We start from the raw sequence: 21,144 nt of genomic DNA, 5'->3' as shown, positions 1-21,144 counted from the left end.
TGACTGGTGTAAACCTTGGAGTTCTTTCCATGGAGTCTCCAGAACACTGCCTGTGTACTGAATTCTGCTTGCCCTTGGGTATGAGCTACATTATCCCAAGACAATTTGTCAGAGCCAGGTTTGCTGATATTTGTTTGAATGTAGAATAAATAGTAAGATATGCTCTTTGGTGGTGTTAAATGCTCATTCTCTCTCAAAATCCCCGTGCCCCCTTACAGGTGCAGAGGAGGAAGCCCTAAGTACTACATACAGCTCAAGGAGGAAAATGAACCAGAGTGTTAGCTGTAGCTTGGGTTGAATCAGGACTCCGTTCCCTTGGAAGGGCCACTAAAACAAGAAGACCCATGGGGGACATGAGCTAGAAACACATTGAGGCCATGTCTGAGTGAAGAGATTCAATCTTAGCCTCCCAAGCACTGCTGGGTATGATCTTGAACAGGTTTCTGTAGGTTTTCCTCAGCTGTAAAATGGATTAAAATGTTACTTTTATTCAGTGGCTTTTTCTGATAATTAACAGAGAACACACATTTCAAATACCATAGCATGTTTCCTACTGTAATTCATCATTTATAGTCAGCTATGGTGAGGAGAACAAAAAACAAAATAAAACAAAAATTTTGAAAAAGTTCCAGAGGAACTTGGACCTTACAATTTATTTTTATTTTTTATTACACAATTATAAGATTTTGTTTAAGTTCATTTAACTTCGAGACATGGCTTGAATAAAAAATCTGCCCTGCCTTTCCCCCTCCCCTTTTAGTTTTTAAAGAACACTTTACAATAACATAATGCTTCTGGGACATTTTCCACTGCTTTTAAGGAAAATGGACTACTAAGTTTTTATATTAAAAATGTCCAGTAACTATTTCTTCTTCTAGTCACAAACATAAGCTTATCAAAGGCCATTCAAACATTGTGACTTTTGTTTATATAAAACTTTGTGTTCCAAAATAGAATCAGCTGGAGGAGGAAGGTTTCGTGACTCTTCACAAGGGTCTAACACCTGAACCAGTCAGGGTTCTCCCAACCTAACTGGTTCCATTTGGTCATAATTATACAACAAGGTTGGGCTGAGGGCAATATGTATGTATGTAGCGTAAGTTATACAACTTAGCTCTGTTGATATTAGTCCCTTCCTTTGTTTAAAAGTAGAACCAAAGCAAAACAAACAAACAAAAAACAAGGTGATATTGGCTGGGGCTGTGTTAGCATGTGTATATAATTTAGGAAGACCTTGGATTTAATCCCCAGCACTACATAAAAAAAGAGAGAAAAAGGAAAAAGGGGAAGAAGAAAGAAAGGGAGGAAGGAAGGAAGGAAGAAAGGAAGGAAGGAAGGAGAGAAGGAAGGAAGGAAGGAGAGAAGGAAGGAAGAAAAAAGGAAGGAAGGAAAGAAAGGGAAAGACAAAAAATATGTTACTTATTTTAGGAATAAATGATGTGAGAATTTGAAGTTTTGTTAAGAAAAAGTTGTATCATCATTTGCAAGTATACATTTGAAAATAGACCTAGATGAAATTTTGAATTTTTCTAATCAAAAGCATGCTTTTCAGTAGGAGCAAGAGAAAAGAATTAGCTGCTTTAAATTCCTGGAAGATTTTCCAAAGGCTGTGTGTAAAATATTTTAAAATAGTAGATATCCCTCCATCTTAAAACTGATGAGATCTTTCTGAAAATGCTTCCCAGAAAGACCCAACAAGTCTTCCATAGCCATGAAACACACACACATACACACACACACACACACACACACACACACACACAAGCATGACTTCAAGCACACACTTCAGGCCTAACATTCACGGAGGTTGAATGTAGGCAAGCTGCAATTTATCTGTTAATGTTGTATCTATATTTTTTTTTCAGGCAGAATGTTAAAAAAAAAAAGGTAAGTAAGCATGAGAATAAACCTTCAGTTGTATGTTCAGACCTGCTATGTGTGAGTAAGATGCTCGGTAAAAGATGGGTCTTGAGGGGCTAATGGTCACTGTATAGCTTAGCCTGCAGACATTTTGAAGACCAAGCTCCAAGCCTTTCAATTTGCTTCTTCCCAAAATGCATAAGGTTTAAAGAGTTTGTCTTTTACACGTGGACAAAGGCATACATTTCATTTCCAATCAAAAGTTCGCACATTTATCTTCAATAACAATCTAAATATGCCAGCATATGAAAAATACCTTCCTGTTTCGCCATTGGGGTATCTTTAAGCTATACTTTTTATGCAGCATTCTACTTCCTCCTGAGTCCACCCATGGAAAACTTGTACAACGTGAAAATACTACCCAAATGAAAATCATCAGTTTTTGATTCAAGGCTAAGTTTCCCTATAAGTGTATGGAGGTTACAGCACTTCATATTTTGTATGTAATGATACCAAGAAGCAACATAAACTCTCTAATAAGGTATGAGGTCTCTATCCTCCCTCTAAATTAATTATTTGCAATTAATTTACCCCTAACAATGACATTAGAATAGAGTTATTATTTACATATACTTGAAATACATACACATGAGACACACACGACACACACACACCTTTGAAGCTCAGAAAATTGATACACCAGTGGAAGATTAGAACCCCACTTCAATGCCTAGGATTGTTGGTCCCCTAGGAGGTCAATATGATATTTTACTGAAAATGAATATATATATGTATCTATATTTTATTAAGAAGTGATTGAACATAACTGAATATTGGATGCTTCCCATGATCTTCTTCTCCCTAACTAGAGGGGCATCTACCTACTTCCTAGACTCCTATTGATTATAAAGTTTACAGGTATCATTTTACAATGCCACCTTTTGTTGTACTCAGAGATAACCATTCATACCTGTTATTTTAGAAGATCAGGGATTTTTTTTTTTTATCAAGAAAAGCATTTGGTGAAGGATAAGAATAAAGTCACGAGAGGGAGGGATAGGAGACCTGAACCCCAGGCTTGTACTTATTTGGTGTGTGACTTGGGATAAGTGCCCTGTCTTGTCCTTATCTTAGCTTCTTCATCTATCAGATAGACCAATAGCAGGTACTTTGTTTAATCGCTCACTTGCTTCAATAATTAACCCAGTTACTATTTGTTACTGGGATTGCATCAAAACTACATCAGGAATTACATTAGAACCCTGAAGGTAAGAACTGCTGTGTAGTATTTGCGTACACACAAATGTTCTTCAGCGGATCGCCTACAATGATTTAAAGTATTCTAGACCTGCCAAATATTTGGTAATTGTTTTGTTAATTGCCTGATATTTTGTTTAGCTTTCATCAACCATAATTAATGTGATGTTTCAGCTAGCTATTATAGATACGTACGGATTTAGTCTTGGGGCTGATCCAAATGATGCAAAAATATAATCGAGAAAAACACGTGAACATTATTCTTGAGGTATAATTGAGTGTTTGCAATGGGGAGGACCATACAAATAATGCATATCAAACTCACCCCACTGCTTGTGGCCAAGAAAGCACTTTTGAATGTCTAAGCTATATTGTGATTTTCCCCCCTTATTTTCAATCATTCATTGTATATCAGCATATTTTGAATACCTTAAGGTTTAAACTTTTGTGCCCATTGAATAATTTTTGACTCAGGAGATCAGAATACCAAATTTAGACATATATCCTGTCTTTAGGGACTTAACAGTTAATTGTTGGGACCAGCAAATAATTGTCCATCTAAATCTGGCCCACCTTAGTTCTGCAAATAATATTTTATTGGAACACAGTCACAATAAATAAGTTGTTGAACTTGGTCTATGGCTAATTTGTAAAGTTCTAATATTGTGAGCTGTGAGGAGAGCCATAGGGGTTGCATGAATCCCTGAGTCTCAAGTATTTGCTAATGGGGTTTATAGGATATTTAGAATGGTCTAGAAGAATACACTAGCTCCTAGTCTTTGAGTATAATGGTTCTTATAGCTCATTGTTGATAGTTCTATCGTCAGAGATTATTCATAATTTATATAGGGGTTAAATACATGAGTAAAAATAAGCAGCTGTTTATTGTCCAAAGACTGATATGATTGTGCCTTGTTAAAAAAAAGCTAACCCCTTGAAAATGGGCAATCACTAGGAGCGAGAAATAGTTAGTTGCCCAAGTATTGCACTGATGAATTAGGATGCTGGATTCATAAGAAACAGGGAAAATATGGCAGGTGGCTATGGGATAGGAGTTCTGGGCCCTAGGGCAGGGCATTCTCTGTCGTCCTGGTACGACCATAGAAGCAAACTTTATGGCCTTCATAATACGAGTTCAAAGAAAACAGTTTCCATGGAATTTTAGGTTTTATAATTTGAAGTAAAATGGATGAATTATTCTTTAAATATACCAGTGAAATAAAAATTTCACAATATTTTGATATTCACATCATAGATTTGAGGAGAAAACACATAATTTCTACTTTTCTTCTGGAAGTTATACTTTCAAGCCATATATATTTTGTCAAAACTTCCATGTTTAACACTATTTTATTTAACCACTAAGTTGTACTTTATTGTAATAAAAATATGCATTAATTCAACATACTGTCACTGTGAATACTGATTTTGTGATAGAGTTTCTTCATATTGCAAACTTATAATTATAATTAGCTGATACAACTGACAAAAATGGAAGAGTATGCAATAAATTTTACATTATCAAACACAAAATTAATTTTAAAGGAAATCAATCTTTTAGGTTAGAAAGGAACTTCTCCCTCTATTTATTTCTGGTACTCATATTCAATTATTACTACCAAAATAATAATGGAGTTTATCATCAACCATACTACTAAACCCACAATTTATATAAATATATAGAAGAAAGTAGAGCCTTCATAATTGATCTCATTTACTTCTAACTTTAAGCCCCTTCTAAAGTTGATGTTTCAACTTATATATTATTCTGTCACCAAAAGCTATTTTGAATGATCTGACTGACAATCTTAACAGTTTCTTTTTAATTTTGTGGGAAGCAAAGAAATAAAAACCATCTGACTTGCAAAAGAATATCCTGTTCATTTGTTAAAACATTCATCATCTCATCACTGGAATCAATGTTTGAATGACCTGTCTTGGTAACGCAGTTGAAGGCTTGATATTTTGAAATTCTTAGAATGAGCGCAGCTCAGTCTTTCTTAAGGGTGGCAATAGGGTTATTATGCAGGGACAGAGGGTGGGAAAGTTGTAGCTTTTCCAAGAAATACCATGTGGGAAGGCACACTGTTCCGAGACCCTTTCCAGACTTCTGTGGCTGACTGTCTGCTGTCACTACTGGCCATTTTTATGGAAGGATGATCCTTTACGGGCTTTCCTGTATGTTGTGTGATGGTCATTGTTATTCCTGGTCTCTACCTATGAGGTGTGCAGACTTCCACCTTGGCTGTCTCAACCAAATTCATCTTTAGACATTAACCCATGTTTTCTGGGAGTGGGGCAAAGTCTGCACCCTTCTTCCAACATATTTCCCTGGTCCCAAATTTGAACCCCACTTTAAACCACTGGCCTAGAGCTGTTATGATTCATGCATGATGACTACCTTGGAGGTGAAAAATCATTGAATATGGCCTTGCATACTAAATACCACTGAGTTTCAAGCCATCTTAAGGGTGAGTAGGGATTCCTCACTACCTCAGAGCACATGGATATTTAAAATGTCTTCCAAGTGCCCTGTGTAGGAATCAGTTACTTTTCTCTCTTCTTATTCTGTGACACCCAGGCCTATCAATGTTTGTTGGCATTTTAGCCTCCTAGAATTGTAGAACCTGCCTATGTTGTTGGGATAGTACAGGGAGTTCAACAGACAGAAGTGGAGGAAAACTGATATGTAAAGATCCTGGCCTTTGCACCTGCATTGGATGTAATCTGTATTCAAAATTAATCTGAACCTTGAGAGATATAGAGAAGCTTGTTAATTCACCCCCAACAAGAGCTTAACAGGGCTTTGTTTTCGGGTTGGGAAAGTTTTAGTATGCCCTCTTCTGCTTCTTCATCCTCCTCCCCTCAGTCCTGACTCCCCTCCTAGTTTCATCATTTCCAGCACTTGTGTCTGCATCATAACATATGTGATTCAAGAAGACAAAAATATCTGTTTTAGAGCATGGGATTACTCTGTTCTTCAAATACATCAGCATTCAGTACACTGCCTAGTAAGTTAGTACTTCACTAGGTTATGGTTAGTTGCTCAGTGTTAGGAAATGAATGATAGAGTAAATTTCTTGATGGATCTATTAGGAATTCATTCTCAATCCTATTAACCTGCCAGGTAGTGCAGCCTAACAGTTAATCTAAAATACAGCGACTCAGAGAAAGAATACTATCTTACTACTATTACCGAATGCTTACTTTCTTACTTTAAAATGATTCATTCTGACTATGTGTATAAAATGTGAAGGTATAGAAAAGAACATAAAGAAGAAAACAAAAATAAATAAATAAATCTTATTATCCAGTTGTTTTTTTTTTTTCTATTTTGTCTTTGGGCATTTTATATAAGTGAGATACTATGATATCCAAACAGTTGCATTACAATTTTTCTTACTGGTGTTTAGGTTTAGTCTGGTCAAAGAGACTTAGCTCAAGTTCTAAAGCATGTTATTGTCTACACATACATAGTGCTAGCAGGGTACATGGAATGTCTGACAAATGCATACACGTGCAGAGTGAATGTACATCAAGGAAGGGTGTGTCATAATGACAGTGCATAAAAGCATTCCTCATATCACTGCAAAGCCCATGATAAGACTATGACCATGACTAGTGAAGTAACTTGCCCTTTAGTTTATTTTCCCTTGGCAAAACTCCAAAAAGATGAATTGCCAGAGCAAAGACTATGTCTTTTAAAAAATTAATAACTTTTACACATGTGATTACACACACACTCTATAGATGCTCCATATTCAAAGGTGAATTATCAAAACTTAACACTTCCAAGCTCTGAAAAACATCCTGGCTTTGGTTAGTTATTGGGACACTTCAGAGCAGTGTCTACAAATGCCAAGCTGTCCAGTTTATCCCTCGGTAAGAAGAACCCAGAAATCACCGAGTCATTGGAGCAACGGATGAAAAATCACCAGCAGGAAGCACGGGGGGGATGAGATAAAATGGAACAAAATGAAAGCAAAAGACTAGAACATCATAAGCGTTCATGTTACAGGTAGCGCTAACATAATTAAAGCACGGCCATAGCACACAAGGACATTGCTTCTCAACCCATCACAGCTACCACCTGACAGGCGAGAAGGGAGCTTCCGTTCCTTTATCTGTTTAATACTTGAATCTGAGCTTCTTTCCCCAGTGTTCATTAGTCATTTTTTTTTCCTTTAAAAAACCAGATGCTTACTTTTTAAAATTTAGGGCTAGTTTGAAGTGTAGTAGTTGGCGGCTTAAATTGTTCTGTAAAGCATTCTATTTACATTTGAGAGTTTGCCTAGGCTCTTTCTTCACCCCAACACTTATTATTTTGCATACCTGTCTTACACATCTCCCAATATTGCTGAGTGGGCTGTCAAGATAGCATCTACATAAGCTGGTTGGGAGCTATAGAGCAAGAAACAAGCAAGATATTATTATACTATTTTTTTTTCCTGCTGTTACATCTGCACAGGGATGAGGCTGCATCTGTCAGCTCCTCTCAGCTTTACACAGTTAGTTCCTTTTAAAAAAACATTTCCAGAACTTTCCTTAATAGCAGCCTCAGTCTACTGACAGAATTAATGATTTGGAGGAAGAGTGCCACTGTCTTTGAAAGAGTGCTACTTCAGAGGGTATTTTACATAAAGCAAAACAAAGAGGATCCCCTGAGATAAGGCTACAGTCTCTTCTAACCTGATACTATTAAACAAAGTAGAAAGCAAATAGGAGATGAAAATGACCCAGTGTGTGCAGGTTTCTTTTGAATAGTATCTCTGGGCAAATTAGGATGACTACAGGAGTCAGCATCATTATATAATGTGATCAATTACTGTCCCGAAGAATAAATAACAGGGCAGTGCTAGCATTTCATACCACCCTTTGTACAGTACAGTTTACACTGAAGAGGCCTGAAAAATCAATAAGAGCAGGCTAACAATCATGCCTTTAAAGAAACAGAAATGGACTTAATTTGAAACCGTAAAAATTAATAAACATAAATGATGGCTTCACGTAAGGTGCATTCTGTCTCAGCCAAAATGCAAAACAAATTAAATTGCAATGTTGTTAGGAAGGAGTGGAACTTTGCATTTCTGCAGAATTAATATAAAATGTAATTGGCTTTCCCTTTTATATGGGTGGGAACAATTAGATATGGCACCTTCCTAATGGCACGAAGACTCTTTCCTTTAAAAAAAAAATATATCTTGTATAGAGAAGCCTGGAAGGACAGGAATGGGACTCTGGTGCCATTACTAGTTGATTAGACAAGGTAAGTTCGGGTCACGAGGGTAAGCGGTGGTACGCCAGGCTTTTCAGCCCATTGCTTTGTTTGAAATATTTCTGCCTGAGGAGAAACTTCCATCTAGGTGACAGGCATTACAATAGACAATTGGTGAGCTTGGGGACAAATAAGCACCATTTATCTCAGACTCAAAGAGACATTGGGAACTGAGCAGAGAAGAACGTCCTAACCAGTCACCAACAGCTTCAGATATCTTGCCCCCAGGTTTGCTTCCTTATAGTCAGTATAGATTCTCAATGGGGAAACAAAATATGCCATTTTATTAAAATCTTATAGTTTTAATTTCTATTTTGAGTTCATGAAATTATATATATATATATATATATATATATTTGAAAACTTCAATGGAATAACTATCAAAAGAAAATACTATTGACACATTGGAGTCATGATTATTTTGGCTAGTCAGTGTCCAATCAGATTCTGAAGTTTTTTATTTTATTTTATACTTAGTTTAATTCTTCCTCGTATTGGTAAATAACATCATGATTATTCAGGGAGTAAAAACTGTGGAGAACCATGCTTTCCCAAGGGTACACTGCAACTGAACAGTTAGTTTTATTATGTGATTCTTCGCCATGTGATGCAAAACACAGAGTTTTAATGAAAACATCTTAACGGATATAGTAACAAAATTTACATCTATACCTAGCAAGTGATTAATACCTCGCATAATTTATTACTAAAATGCACTAACCATGTAGAAGTGGCAAAAAACAGAATGGCCTATAAGACCAGAGTAAAGATTACTAGAAATAAAACTTGTCTTGTGAGACACGGGCCTTCATTTAAAGGCAATTAAGTAAATCTTAAAAACAAGCAAAGTATCCTTTTTTTTTTTTTATTTAAAAGGGAAATAATCAACAGTGAACAACAAAGACATTCTTGTGAATGTTATCTGATGATTCTTTTTGGGTTTTTTTGGGGGGGGGGGTTCGAGACAGGGTTTCTCTGTATAGCCCTGGCTGTCCTGGAACTCACTTTGTAGACCAGGCTGGCCTCGAACTCAGAAATATCTGATGATTCTTAAAGAAGCTTCCTCTCCTCTGTCCCCCTCTCCCTCCTTTTCTACCTTTCTCCCCTCCCCTTCCCTTGTTTCCTCTTCCTCTTCTTCCTTTTCCTCCTCCTCCTTCTCTTCCTTCCTCTTCCTCTTCCTCTTCCTCTTCCTCTTCCTCTTCCTCTTCCTCTTCCTCTTCCTCTTCCTCTTCCTCTTCTTCTTCTTCTTCTTCTTCTTCTTCTTCTTCTTCTTCTTCTTCTTCTTCTTCTTCTTCTTCTTCTTCTTCTTCTTTCTGCTGGAGATAGTTACTTGGAGGCTGCTGAGAGTCTTACACGTACGAAGTGTTCTGTAATCTGATGTATAACGTGGGAGTGCCACACACAGCTTTGCTGTGTGTTTTGTTTTCTTTTTAGTAATTGTATCATGAGAAAAAAAAAAAAAGGTTTGTCTCTGACTTTAAAAACCAACACTCAAGTGAATTGTGTTAGACAACTGTAAAAATCACTAAAGAGAAAATGGATACAACATCATTTTGGCAGAAATAACTCAGGATCAATTTATTTATGAAACAACATGTTCTAAAAGTAACAACATAAATGCTCATTTATTCTGATTTGAGCATCAGCCAGAATTAATCTTCAGCAGCATTAGTAAATCAATTGAAAGAAAACCATGATGGAGATGGAGGTTCACAGAAACTTACTAGTATTCTTAACATTTGCATTTTGAATTGTCCTTGGCATGGTTAACTCCAAAAGTCCCATTTCTTTGGTATCTAATAATTTTTTAATAGTGAAAATGTATATGCAAGGGCCAATTCGGTAAGAATTAATCTCATTTTAAAATGTAGTCATTTTTGAAAGGAAGGGAATCTAATGTATTCTACTGTTTGGTTTGAATTGAATTTTAGAGTAAACTAGTAAATTAACATATGGAGACCCAAAATCCTCCAGGTAATATATTTAAAATACTTTGTTTTGTAGAAAGAAAATTATTTCCAAGAAGCACAATACCTTAAAGATATGACATGTTTTTTCTGCAAATGTTACTCTGTTCTACCAGACTGTGCGGCATTTGCTCATATTTAACGACTGTGGGAATTTGGACCGAAGTTTCTTCTCTCCTTTAAAAGTGTTCAATGCCTCTGCACGTGCCAGGCACAACGTATGTACAAGTTAAGAGAAAACGTTCTGTGTAATAATTTTATTTGATTCAACAATGATAATAATAGCAAGTAATTCATTAGGAAGTCGACATGTCTAAATGTTTTCAACTTGTGTTATTGTTTGGTTCTGAAATCTAGAAGCCAACAAAACAGCTGCTGGGTGAAAAACATGATTTGGGTGTTTGTTCTGTCTTAAGCTATAGAGTAAAAATGGAAATCTTCCAATACTGAATTTCATGTTAATGAAGTACTATTAAACTGCATGAAGTACTCTTGTAATTCATCCCTTAGACATGTTCCATTTAACATTTTCAACGGAGCTTTTCAGGTAACTGGTTTCACTTTACTCTTTAGGCAAATAAAAATAACACCGTGATCTGATGTTATGAGCATTAATTACAAAGAACAACACACTCTGATCCTATTTAATAAGATTGCCTTTTAAGCAGTCCTTTTAATAAAAAGATCAGAATATTAGTTTGGTTCTATTAATTAGTTCAAAGTACTAGGCATATTTTCTTACAAGTTAAATAGACAAACAAACAAATGATATTTCTGTTACAAAGCGCAGCATTGTTTTATCGAGATTCACTCTACATTTACCACACAAAAGAGAACATTGGCTAGAAATTACATCAAGTCTGAGCATATGTCCACTGTCATTAGACATAAGTGGACCAGAGAGAAATTGCACCAAGTATCCAGAAAATCATTTTTTTATAGAAAATGACTGTTTGTTCAAATATACTAAAAAATAGAGTGGCTTTCTAACTTTCTACCCTTTTAGAGAAGCCCCCAAGAAATCAGTCTGGGCTGTTAAACTAGTTTTTAAATTCTTCTAGTGTCAAGTAATAGTCATACCAAGGACCAACCATAGTCATCACGTGGCTGGATGGTGCTAAAAGAGAAGACCACATTTACTTAGTCTAATAAACAGTGTCAAGCTACACACTGTTTCTCAGGGCTGCAATGAACTCCAAAATTCTATGTAGAAATTTGGAAAGAACTTTTGGTAGTTCAGGAGGTTATAGCCAACAGTGGGGACAGTTTGGCCGCCTGGCAGCTTTGAAATGGTGACATTTACTGTGGTGAATTCTCCCCAGCCTGACCGACCTGCTTTTCAGCTTCATGGGCTCAGAAACTCGATCTCACCAGTGTTTCAGAGTGGACTAAACATTGGGATGAGGACTCACAATTACTTAACTAAAGCTCACAGAGCTAATGCATAAGATAAGAACTACCAAACTGTCATTTCAAAATGAGGGGCCTTGACTGTGAAGACTACCTCAGGGGGCCTTCAGCCACTGCCTACAAAACTCTCTTACCTAGGTGGATTTTGTCTTGGTATCTGGTAATCTAAGATACTCCCTAGAGTGGTATCACTACTTTCAGATAATAGTTTAAACATTAAAGAAAATGAAATTCAATACGGACAGCTATGTCCTTATTTGGAAAAAAGAATTTCATTTATTAAAAACAAGTATATGTATACTGTACTACAGTATTTTCACTTATCTGTTTTCTCTGTGGTACTTCAAAAACAAGTATCACATTACACACATATGCATGCAACAACAATAATCAAAGAAAAAGAGGCATTCAATGGGGGGGGCGTCGAGCAGTGAGTGGTAATGAAATGGGCGGGGCTAGAAAGAGGAGCAGAAGGGTGGAAGAATTGTGATTCTATTTAATTAAAATACATAAACATTTAAAACAAAGAGCAACAACAAAAATATTATAATTTGCTCATAGTGAAAATTTTCCCCAGTTTTTTTTTCTTATTACTAAGAAATACTTTAGGCATTTTTTTTTCTCATGGCTTGATATATTCAAGGTAATGCTCCTGCTGCTGCTTGTTCTACAGAAGATTGTGATATTTTCTCAATAGTTCTTTCACAATGGCAACTGGGGAATATGCCAGACAGACAGCATGTTCATAGACCTCATTCCGATCAACAGATCAACCCAAGGCGGGACTTGGACTCATCTTTCCAGTTCACAGCAAGTACTGACCACTTCACCTGTGAGACCTGAGCACCAAGGACACTCCTCACTATTTTCTTTCTGATTTTATCTCTGTTCTCCCTAGAGCAAGGCTTGGACCATCTAAATGGCCCACTGTATCAATATGAGCATTCTCAGGATCTAGTCCTATAGTTTATCTTGGGTAGATGATCAATACATAAATTGTATGTGTGGAAGGCATATTCATTCCTATAGGTATGGACATGAATATATATACACAGATTTGAAATTTTCCCCTTAAAATTGAAGTTGCAGCAGACACAACTTTGAGAAAGCCATCTCCTTCTCACAGATGAGAAGTTTATCTCGAGTTTCTAGAAGTAGGTTGATCAGCAGCTTTGACAGTTTTCAGAACAAGAGAGAATCAGGCTTATGAGGTATAAAGTAGAGAGGTGAATTCCCATTTGAAAATACTTTAAAAAATTTGGTTAGAAAAATATATTTTTCTATATATTTTTGCCCCTAATTTTGGGATCACTGCCTATTATATTTTCCTCTCAGTATTAAATCACTGTGTCTATATAGTTATAGCATGCTCACAGCTCTGTAACAGCATACTTAGAGGTAATGGGGTGACCGCATTTAAAAGGAAGATGACTGATTATATACTTTACAAATTTTAAAAACTATATAATTGAAATTTAATTTTTTTTGAAGTGTGTAATGTAAAAGGCTTCGGCATGGGGTAAAATCTGTATAACTATTTTCTAGAGGCATCCCAGATCGTCTGCATGCTCTGTGTAGCAAGATAGTTAACTTGCTTACACGAATGTTTGATAATAAGTAGGCTCATCACCGAAAACATCATCTAATAAACAAACAGGCTAAACTGCCATTTCTTTGCTAAAGTCAACAGTTTCTGTAAATTAGAGAAACAAAACCCAAGACCACATACTATGCCAACCAACCACACAAACTTTTGCAAATACTCATTTTAATAAAGTAACTTACACAGTCAGCATACTTAACTGACTACTGTAATATTTATTATGCAGAGATGCACATGTCTAAGCCAAAGCAAGCTGATTTCCTCCTAGGGTCAGAGCTCAGTTCTAAGTAAGTTTTTAGCCTAGTTTTGGCAGAAGTTGGTGTCTTCATTTCAGCTTTTGTAAGAACATGCCTATACCAAAAACATAATAATTTAATTTTAAATAAAGTATATTATGAAGTCATTATTACAGGACAGTTTTTGATTTTCAATATTTCTAAAACACCCACTAACTAAAAAGAAAGTATGCCGTTTTTATAAAATACTACATCTTCCAAATGTCATTTTTAAAGGTTTACTCTGCATAGTATACAACTACAAGTAAATACGTATCAAATAATCATTTTACCTCCTCAGATAAGCTTTAATAAAATTGCAAGGATCATAGAGTCACTTGAAATATTGACGACCGTGTTGTAACTATATCTTAAAGGTTACCCAAGCAAGCCGAAATTTTATGTAGTTTGAAGTACACTATAATTTTTGTGGTGCTATGGACCCAGTATTTCCTTTTATAAGAATCCATACACAATACCATTTCTTAACCACATGTTATTATATTTAGGCAGATTCGCCATAAATACCGTTAAAACACCTGTGGTTTCCCTCATTAAGAACTGATTGGAAGAGGTCAGGGGTTGAAAGGGCAGCATATGCGCTATGAAAGAACTAGTTAACATAGTCTATTATATTGGTGCACTGGTAAATCTCATTTCTATTCATCAGATGATTAGTTCAATCAATATTTATTCCTCTGTGCTCCCTTTGTCTTATGTTACAAAAGAGACATCCTTCAAATTCATGGCAGAAGCCTTGTTATCTATGAATTTGTTGCTTAATTTGAGAGGGAATATTTTATTTATTTGGCAATCCTCAGTTCTTTGATTCCCTTTCCCCCTAATTATCATTAGGTAGTATAATGGAGTTTTGTGTAGATTATTTATAAATAGATGCTATTAGCAGTTCCTTTTTATGCGGCTCAAGTGCCACATGTATTCACATATCCTTTCTGAATGCTCTGGGAAGTCTCGTTCTGTTTCTGTAAATATGTTTGAGTTTGAAGTCTAGATTGTGAAAGCAAAGATAAAAATGATTTTCGCTCTCAAATATTCATTCTTTTTGTCTGAGTGGGTGGTTATAGGCACATGCATATACATATTGCATATCAGTGTGCATCAACAGACGCCTCCGAAGACTGCTATTATCTGCTAGGGATTCTGTTAAGTCAGAGATTCTATTCAAAGTCATATTAAATATTTGCAAGAAGCTGTAATTGGAAGATGATTGCAAAATTATAGGAATAATACTTTTTTATGTAGAGTGCTCATTTTATCAAAGGCCATAATTCCTTACATCATTAAAGACTTATTTCATTAGTCGGCTTAATTTTTACCCATTAGACAAGAATGGGTAGAGAGTAGAACTATATCCAGGGAATAAGGAGACACATTTAATTTTAAGCACAATTTCTTCTACTAGTATCTACTTTTCTATATATTTTACCACAGAATAATATTTCACTAACATCAACCAACTTAATGACAATATAATTAAAAACAATTACCTTTTGTAGTTGTAGAATAAACAGAGATGGGGCAACATTAATGATCTATCTTTATACTCCTAGAATGCAATACGATTTCACATTATTTCAGTTACTTTTATACTTAGTGTTAATACTCATGTACCTTTACTCTGTTTTCAATGGGATGCTATTATTTTTTTGGTACACTTAACTGTAAGTCAAAGATTTTTGCCAATGCACAGTGACACTGATGTCACCACGCATAATTTAAACCCATACTTTACAGAATTTCAGAATCCCAGCAGCTTCATGAATACATTTTCAAGTCTGGATTACTTACTATAATAATTTAAAACTGTTTATCAAAGCTGCAATGTTCATCTTAAATTAGAGATACTTTATTAGTGTAAGTAAATTAATTAGTGTGCTGTGAGTCACACTTGCATATCTAAGCACTACTGCAGTCAGAAGCGTAAAAGCTCTACAGGCCATTTTCTCTTCCTAAATGGGGAACACAGGCTTATAAAATGGGAAGTCAAGTCTTAAAACGCTTATTTGTCATTTTATGTTGGAAACTCACCTGTATTAATTACTGTCCTGTTACTTTTAGAAAAACAAGTAATTTTTTTACAAGCTTTTGATAAAAGGAGGACCAATTCTATTTTTTTCTATAATTTCTTTGTGCTTTGATACCTTTTTATTCTAAAATTATATGTGTCAATTGGAAACACATATTTAAAGTACAATCTGTGTAAATACAATTATGGGTAATTTTTGAGGCTTTTAAATAATTTGGCCTTTGACGAAATACCAAGATGAATAAATATTAAACCAATATTTATATTTGGTTAAGAGTATAACATGATAAGTAATTTATGTTAAACCATAACATAAAACCACTTTGACAGTGATAGAATAGACCACCTTAAAGGGTTCTCTAATGTTCAGAAGTTATTGTCATTTATGGAAAATACAAGGATTTCCAAGTTTTAGGTGGAAAACTAAAAACTAAAACTAAAAGTAAAACTAAAACTCCTTTGTCTGCGAGACAAAGGAGTTTTAATCTTTTGACTCTTGTTTATGAAGCCTGATACTCAAAATTCTCATCATTACATTTACTGATTTTTTTTTTATATATATAAAAGCTACAGTGGACCCATGCCTAACCTTCAGCTCCAAGATGTCTAACTGTTTCTTAACAGTTAACAATTCACCACGGCTGTCGAGGGAGGAGCAAGGTGGGTGGAGGTTCTAATAGCCATTTAGGGGAATATTTGAGAATTTTTTTGGCTACATATTTTCCCACAGTACTTGAGACACAGTTTTAAGATTTTTCTTTAAGCTGTTGAATGAATTTTCTTGTTAGAAAGACAGTTCATTGGTGATTTCTGAGTGGGCAGAAATTAACAGAGTGCTGACAGAGACATCCTTTCAGCAAGCATTCAATTTGTGTGTGTGTGTGTGTGTGTGTAAGGTGAACTATTGGTTGGAAATATTTGACTTAAATAATTACATTGGAACTTGCAGAGAAAAATTAGAGCAACAACTTTATTTAAGAAAAAAAAATCCAGGGATATTCATATCTCTTTACTTCCAAGGGTGGCTACATCTCAGAGAGCAAGCTGATTTTTTTCTTTTTTAATTTTTTTAACTTTAGTAGGCAACAGAAATGTACTACCTGTAAATGATAGAATGCAGAGTTTTTTTTTAAGCCATCATTTCTCCTTGTTTACCACAAGAATAAAGCCAGAGTTAAATCCTCCCAAGCTGCAGTCATCTACTGATTGCAAAGGCAACAGTGCTCCAGTTTGGAAAAGTGGGATTTTATGCAGACACCAGAGAGAAAAGCCACCATTTATGTTTCCTTTGTAATAAACAAGATAGACTACACAACAGGGAGCCTTGAAAAACCATATCAGGCTGGCTTACTCCTCTCCTACCTACTTTTTCCCTTTCCAGCTGTTTCCTTTTAGGAAACAAGAGAAGAAGCATCCTTAAAACTCCAAAGGACCACCCCTTTACACACACACACACACACACACACACACACTCACTCACATGCCAGACAAAGGAAGCAAAGTTTTGTGGGTCACCAAGCTGCAGCCTCCCCCACTTTAATGGAGAGGGGCTGTGGCTGAAACTTGGGTCTTCTCTAGGAAGATTCAGCTTCAGGACAGAGCAATGAATCCAAGTATCAGAGCCTCTTAACATCCCTTTTACCCTAGAGCTTCCCCAGAAATAGTCTCTCAAATACCCCAAGCAGAGGCATTATTGGGTGGCATAGTCTGTCCTGGGGGTCATTTGTTGGATTGGCCCACAGGGAGACTGCTCAATCCTAGACACAGTTTGTGTCTGGCAAATTGACCTGACTTAGGACAGTTGCCATTGCCAGAAGCAAACCTTGGAGCCAAAGTTCTGACAGGACCACGTGGAAGTGGAGACAGTGTGAGGAATGGCAGGGCAGGGCATGGTGTATGGAGTAGATGACATGCTTACAAGCAAAGGGCAAAGCCAAGTTTAATAGCAGCTCCTCCCCTAGCAGAATCAGTTCCAATATGCTCAGCCTAACAGCCCCCGCACAAAGGGATAGAGAATTTGATGGTCCCTACCCCCACCACCTCTTAATTGAAGTTCAAGTTCAACTATTAGATGACTTCTGGGTAGCTTGGCTCTTCTTGCACTCTATATCCTTTCCCTGTGGAATACTGGCCACTGAACCTTGAAGGGACTTCTTATTTCATCTTTAAGGAACAGCCAGCCACTTAGGTTGGGGTAAGATAATTCTTGGACTGCAGAGAAAGCGAATGGGACAGTAAGAGGTCAGGAGAGGAGAGGCAAAGGGCTAGAGACCAATGACTTTGTCTCTACCAGTAGTTTCCTCTAGTCACCTCCGGAGAGTCATCTTGGGTTAGAGCTGGTGAACTGTCCTGGGCAGTCTGGTGAGCCTGATGTTCTCTGAGACAAAGGTGTGGGTTCACGTGAATATCTAACTTAATATAAACAGGGCACTAGTCCTTGCCTTAAATCCTTCAAGCTGGCTGCAGCCAGGTGTCTCTAAGGGGAGACCGGCAGTAAAGCCACAGGAGCAGCAAGATCAAGGTGAAGCGCTGGGAAGCTGCGCTCTGCTTGACACTGTAGCTTAAGAGCTTAAGCAGCTCCGCTCCAGCCTTTAGTGCAGGGGACCAACTGCTGTGGCACGTGGCTTCTGACCCTCAGATAGCTTGAACTTAGTCATGGGAGGGGTATTGCTGGTGGGTGGGGGAGAAGAAAAAGTCAAACTGCTAACTGGCAGCTTCAGATGGAAGTGAAGGAAACCGAAAGGAAAGGAAAGTGTGTGAGATCGTGAGGTGAGTCAGAAAAAGAGAAACAAGAAAATCCAAGTTCTCACTAAGGAAAGGCGCTCTGCCCACCAGTTTCTGTACTACAGTTTCTGGAAAGACTCTGGATAGTGGAGCATGTGACTATCCTGTGACTGGGACAATCAGCTGTTGTCACTGTGCACAAGCACACAGAGATTCTAACTTCCAGTGCGCGGGTCAATCAAGACACTCACTCAGACACCTTTGTCCTTTATCTAGAGACTTATTCCTCCATCCCCATGGGTAATGATCAGCTTCTCTCCATCCTTTTTCGTCCTGCCTTGCCCTACAAAGACCAGGGCTCACGCTGTGCTTTCAAGGTCAGGACAGGCCTAGGACTCCTCAATAATGGCCAGGGTGAGGGTCATGCCCACTCCTCCCTAAAGGGAGTATGGACAGTGCACCAGAGTAGGCAGCTCGGTAGATGGAGATGGGTATTTTTGGGCCCTGTTCTAAACAGTGTCCTGCTCAAAAGAAGGTTCAGACTTGACTGTCGCTTGCTTATTTTTGCTCTGGAGGAACTTGTGAATCAGAGAGAAAAGCCACCATAGGAACGCAATACATCAAAGAAGAGAAGCTTGGATGTAGGGGCTGGGTGTCCAGATATACGCAGATGTCCAAATTAGGAGGGCACCCGGCGGTGGCCTCTTTAAGAAAAGAAGAAATTGTGTCCCACTGTAAAGTGAGAAAGCAAGAAACTTGTACCACTGAGATCTACAAACTGACTCCTCAAGCCCTCTGGCCAGCTGCTCAGGTAGCTCCCAGTCTTGAAGTCAGAGCAGGGGACTCAGCTCTGTCTTCCATGAGGGCCACTTGTCCCTGAGATAGCACCAACATTGACAGTAGTGGTTCTGTCCAGAAGGTGCACCTTAGTATTAGCTCCTATTTTGGTCCTTTATCCCACAAAAGAGCTTGAGACCCTGGTTTCTCCGATGTGAGTTGTACGGCCGGCCTTCACTCTCCAGAACTTTTTCCTACCAACTTTTTTTTTTGGGTGGGTGGGGGGAGTGTTAGGTTGGTGGTGGTGGGTCGGCCTATCTAGAGTGAAGCAGAACGGGGAAGAGGGGACCCAAAGAAGGTCCAGGTGTAAGCATCTGCTTCCCCGTTCGCGGGAGCATACCGTGTTTACTATTTCTAGAAAGGGACGCGCTTATAGACTGGGATGCTCCTGCATCTGGCAGCCTGGGCCAGTGTGATCCCCACGTATGCCAGGGAGTTCACCTCTGGCTAGCGACCACGGCCGGACGCGAGCTGCCAGCCTCTTCTACCCAAAGTCACCCGGCTTCCTGCTCTCTATCCCGTGTCCTGTGGCGCACCGGAGAGCGACGCGCAGAAAAGATTCAAATCCAGAACTGGGAGACGCGATTAGCACTGTCCCGGTCTCCAAAAAAAGCGCCCTTCCGCGTCCTGCCGAAATCCCCGAGCCTTCCACCACCTTCCCACAACTTTCCAAGCCCAGGCCATTTGCAGTCCCACCTGCGAACCGAACTCGGGGAGCTTCGCGTAGCCAATCTCTCTTCCCTTGGGCCGAGAGCTCTCCCCTCCCCCAAAGCTCCGGGTCTAGCTAGAGTTGTCCTGCTCTGGGCGCCCGCGGGCTCGCTTACCTCGCATGATGTGGCCGCTGTCCTGCTCCGCGTAGTCATGAAGCTCCCAGCCCGAACCCCAGAGAACCCAAAAATTCCGCTCAGCACGAGGGAAGAAGGCGGTCGGCGAAGAGCTGCTCCGCTGAGAGAAGCATCCCTTTAGGCAGATGTCGTGGCCACAGGGTGACGGTGGCCGCCGCCGCTAAGCTAACAGTTTTGATGCTGTTGCTGATGACTGTTTCTGATGGCTGTTTGTTTGTTTTCAGGCAGAGTGGAAAAAAATGTCCTAGCTGCTGGTGCCTGGGTTTTGTTTTGCTTTTGTTTGTTTGTTTGTTTCTTTTTTCTTTCTCTCCAATGTGCTTGCTTTAAAAAAATGCCACCGCCTCGGGCTCGGAGATTTCTTTTGTGATCACTTAGACTGAGGAGGAGGAGGAGGGCAGCGGCAGGAGGAGGAGTTGGTGGTGGTTTTGTTAGTTACAAAGAAGAGGGAGAATTATCAAGGGGGAAAAAAAGGAAACAGAAAAGAAAGAAAGGCGGCATGGATGGCAGAGCATGTGCGTTTTCACATGACATCTGTGCCTGTTAGCGGATCCACAATGTGAATTTTCACTGTTCAGTTGCAGAGAGGAAGGGAGCGAGAGAGAAAGAGGAGAGAGGTGGAGAGAGCGAGCGCAGAAGAGGCTTATACGCGAGGGAGGGTTTGGCCGGACTTCCTGGCTCCGCCTCCTGTCAGCACCATGGCCAATCAGCGTCCCGCAGCGCGTGGAGAGGCTGGGGAGGCGGGGGAGGGGACGCTCTTGGGGACAGGGGGCGGGGCTAGGGACTCTGGCGTCCCAGGATGTGCGGACCCAGACTGGGAATTAGAGAAGGTCCTATCTGAGGTCTGATCTGGGCCGAGCTTAGCGCGCCCTGGAGAGTGAGGCAGATGTGAGAATGACGTTCACTTCTGACTCCAGTAGTTAGAAAGGGACACTGGTCAATCAGGTCTTTGGAGGGAAGAGTCTAGGCGAACCTCTGGGCTGCACTCTCATTCCCTCTTACTGCAAGAGTCCCGAAAGAGTTTTGTATTTACAACAGCGCTTTGAA

At 38.6% G+C, this 21,144-nt stretch overlaps 1 protein-coding gene across 1 annotated transcript in view; it reads right to left on the bottom strand.

Moving 5' to 3' along the window:
• The window catches only part of Rorb (RAR related orphan receptor B), a 175,171-nt gene extending 154,503 nt beyond the window's left edge, over positions 1 to 20,668 (bottom strand). The window contains exon 1 of the mRNA XM_021151635.3: positions 20,080 to 20,668. Coding sequence (XP_021007294.1) covers positions 20,080 to 20,086 — 7 coding nt within the window. The 5' untranslated portion in view covers positions 20,087 to 20,668. The remainder of the gene's footprint in view (positions 1 to 20,079) is intronic.
• Positions 20,669 to 21,144: the final 476 nt, after the last annotated feature.

The sequence above is a fragment of the Mus caroli genome, unplaced genomic scaffold (assembly GCF_978045245.1).
Source record: "Mus caroli unplaced genomic scaffold, Mus_caroli_1 scaffold_20, whole genome shotgun sequence".
Lineage (NCBI taxonomy): Eukaryota > Metazoa > Chordata > Mammalia > Rodentia > Muridae > Mus > Mus caroli.
Note: the sequence above shows the minus strand (reverse complement) of the source record. Positions and strands in the feature narration are given on the sequence as shown.